At 33.3% G+C, this 3118-nt stretch overlaps 1 protein-coding gene across 1 annotated transcript; it reads left to right on the forward strand.

Moving 5' to 3' along the window:
• Positions 1–1365: 1365 nt before the first annotated feature.
• On the forward strand, positions 1366–2765 carry LOC113859539 (UDP-glycosyltransferase 91A1-like). Its single transcript, XM_027492285.1, has 2 exons — positions 1366–1755; positions 1831–2765. The coding sequence occupies exons 1-2, from the start codon at positions 1395–1397 to the stop codon at positions 2763–2765; spliced, it is 1296 nt and encodes a 431-aa protein (XP_027348086.1). The 5' UTR covers positions 1366–1394.
• Positions 2766–3118: the final 353 nt, after the last annotated feature.

Genomic DNA, 3118 nt, shown 5'->3' on the forward strand with positions numbered 1-3118 from the left:
AAAAGTGTGAGGTGCTTAAATGAGCCATTGGAGTCCATGTTTAGGGGCGTTATATAGCGTCTCTATCTTTATATGCTTTAAATTGTTAACTCTTTTGTACCAATGTTATTTTGAGTCTTATGCAATATAAATTTATCAAAAGAAATTTTAATCTTTTTATTAAGTAATTATATTATTTAATTAATTCAAATATATTTATTCTTTTTATTAAATAGATTTATTTTTGTATGTTAAATTTTCTTAAGTTATATATTTAATTTTGATAAATTAAATAACCAAACTTTTGTTTATTATTTCTCCATTTTATCATACAAATTTTTTAACGTTAATGTGTAATTTATATTGTCTTCAATTATTCAATAAATCATAAGAAATTTATGTATAAATTACCTTATCTTAAATTCTCTTTCAATATAAATCTTCAAATTCAAGTATAAATTTAAATTCTTATTTTTTTATTTATTTACAATCTCCTATACGATTCGTTACAAATGCTTTTTGACAAGCATTTGCTGCAATAGGACGTGTGAACCAAAAACCTATTAATAAATAAGAACACATTCCAACCAATTTCCAAAAAATATAAATTTGTATCAAATTCGAGCTAGTAACTAAACCCAACATTGAAATATTAAAAAAAGTAATATAAGCAAAAAATCTCAAATATCCTTGATCATGAGACATATAATTATCACTATAAATAAGAACCAGAATGCCAACAGTAGTAATTAAAATTGACATAATAGAAGTAAGTGAATCGATCAAGTATCCAAACTCTAAAGAAAGATCATTATTTATGAATGTGCAATGTACCTGTGTGATTTTTCTTCACTTTTCATATTGTTTATCATAAGATACGTGTATAACAACGTTAGTTTTTGTATTATAATTTTATAAAAATATTTATAATTTTAAAATAAACTTTTTTTTACTAAATTTAATATAATCAACTAGTTTCTTAATCTTTTAGATAGAATTAGTGACTTTGAGTTTTTTATTGTATCTAGAGATTCGTAAAAACAGAAACTAGACTCATTAAATTAAAATAATTTTTAAAATAATTTTTTTAAATATTAATTAATATTTTAATAAATAATTTATCTTTTTTAAAATAAAAATAAAAATAATTATTATTTAAAAATTAAATAAATATTTTTAAAATTAAAATAAATTTACACTATTAATTTAAAATATTTATTATTTAAATAAAAAGTGATAATAAAATGAAGAAATGAGTAAGTTAATGCACCTTTTCAACCGCTTTAAATCCGTTTTCAAGAGCCAGATCATAGACTTCCTATATATCATAAACCAACATTAGTATTTTCTCTGGCTTCTAGTTTCATTGCTACGTCATGGCAAAAAATGAAGAAGAAAAACTTCTTCACATAGTGATGTTTCCATGGCTAGCTTTTGGTCACATATTCCCATACCTTGAGTTGGCCAAACTCATAGCTCAAAGGGGTCACCACGTTAGCTTTGTATCCACCCCAAGAAACATACAACGCCTTCCCAAACTCCCACCAAACTTGGCTCCTCTCATCAAATTCGTGAATCTTCCACTGCCCATGGGGGATAACCTCCCAGAAAATGCAGAGGCCACAATCGATGTTCCATACGACGTCGTTCCACTCCTAAAACAAGCCTACGATGGCCTCCAAGAGCCGTTGACCCGTTTTCTCGAATCTTCCAAAGCTGATTGGATGTTCTACGACTTCGCTGCATTCTGGGCGGGCTCTGTGGCTTCCAAAATGGGTATAAAGAGCGTGTTTTACAGCATTTTTTCTGCTCCTTGCATGGGATTCATGGGATCTGCTTCTTTTCTCCTGGGTGCTGAGCAATCTTCACGGAAAAAACTTGAAGATTTCACCGTTCCTCCGCCATGGGTCCCTTTTCCGACAACCGTTGCATGTCATTTATTTGAAATCACGCGGTCTTTCGAAGGTTTCTCCGACAATGCCACGGGGGTTTCAGACACGGACAGGTTCGCTGTAAGCATCCAAAACTGCGATTTCGTGGTAGTTAGAGGGTGCACCAAGTTCGAGCCGGAGTGGTTTCAAGTGCTGGAGAACATTTACCAGAAACCGGTTATCCCAGTTGGTCAATTACCCAGCACAGGGTTTGACGACGGCGACAAGAATGACACGTGGCAGTGTATGAAAGATTGGTTGGACAAACAAGCGCGTGGCAGTGTGGTGTACGTGGCGTTTGGAAGTGAAATGAAACCGAATCAAGAAGAAGTCACGGAGATAGCTCTCGGGTTGGAGAAATCGAAGCTTCCATTTTTGTGGGTTTTGAGGCTTCAACGTGGGCCTTGGGACCCAGATGTGCTGCAGTTACCAGAAGGGTTCGAGGAGCGAACCCAAGGGCGCGGAGTGGTGTGCACCACCTGGGCCCCACAACTGAAAATATTGGGCCACGTGGCTATTGGTGGGTTCATGACTCACGCTGGTTGTTCCTCTGTTGTGGAGGCTGTTCAGACAGAGAAGCCGTTGATTTTGTTAACGTTTCTTGTGGACCAAGGATTGAACGCAAGGGTGTTAGAGGAGAAGAAGATGGGGTACACGGTGCCCAGGAACGAGCGAGATGGATCGTTCACGAGTGACACGGTCGCTGACTCTGTGAGGCTGGTTATGGTTGACGAAGAGGGAAGGATCTATAGGGAAAAGATTAAAGAGCTGAAGGATTCATTCATGGATAAGGAAAGACAAGAAAGGTATATTGATGAGTTGCTGCACTACCTTGGAACCCTGTCCAAATGTTAATCTCCTTGATGATTTGATTCTGAGCATCCCTAATAAATATTTTATATACTAATTAAAAAATTAATTTTTAAAATATATTATCCGGATTTTGTCCTCTCCTGCTCATTATTGTCTACCGCTTCATTGCTCCTAATATATTTACATGGGTGAAAAAGATATTCCATATATCTTGACTTTGTTATTACAATGTGGACTTTTTTATTTAAATAATATTTTTTTTAAAATAAATTACTAAATTATAATTTTTTTAAATTATTTTTTGATTGAGGTGATTTTAGTCGTATATCATAAGTTTCGTCATAATTATTAATAAAATTTTTATTTATAAATTTTTTAAAAAATAAGTTTTGCTA

The sequence above is a fragment of the Abrus precatorius genome, unplaced genomic scaffold (genome assembly GCF_003935025.1).
Source record: "Abrus precatorius isolate BTA unplaced genomic scaffold, Abrus_2018 Scaffold2, whole genome shotgun sequence".
NCBI classification, from domain to species: Eukaryota; Viridiplantae; Streptophyta; class Magnoliopsida; order Fabales; family Fabaceae; genus Abrus; species Abrus precatorius.

Bases quoted from the DNA above. Each gene is read 5' to 3' on its own strand.
- LOC113859539 (XM_027492285.1), top strand. From the start codon at position 1,395: ATGTTTCCATGGCTAGCTTTTGGTCACATATTCCCATACCTTGAGTTG. The intron at 1,756-1,830 runs GTATAAAGAGCG...CTTTTCTCCTGG, and splicing joins CTCTGTGGCTTCCAAAATGG to GTGCTGAGCAATCTTCACGG.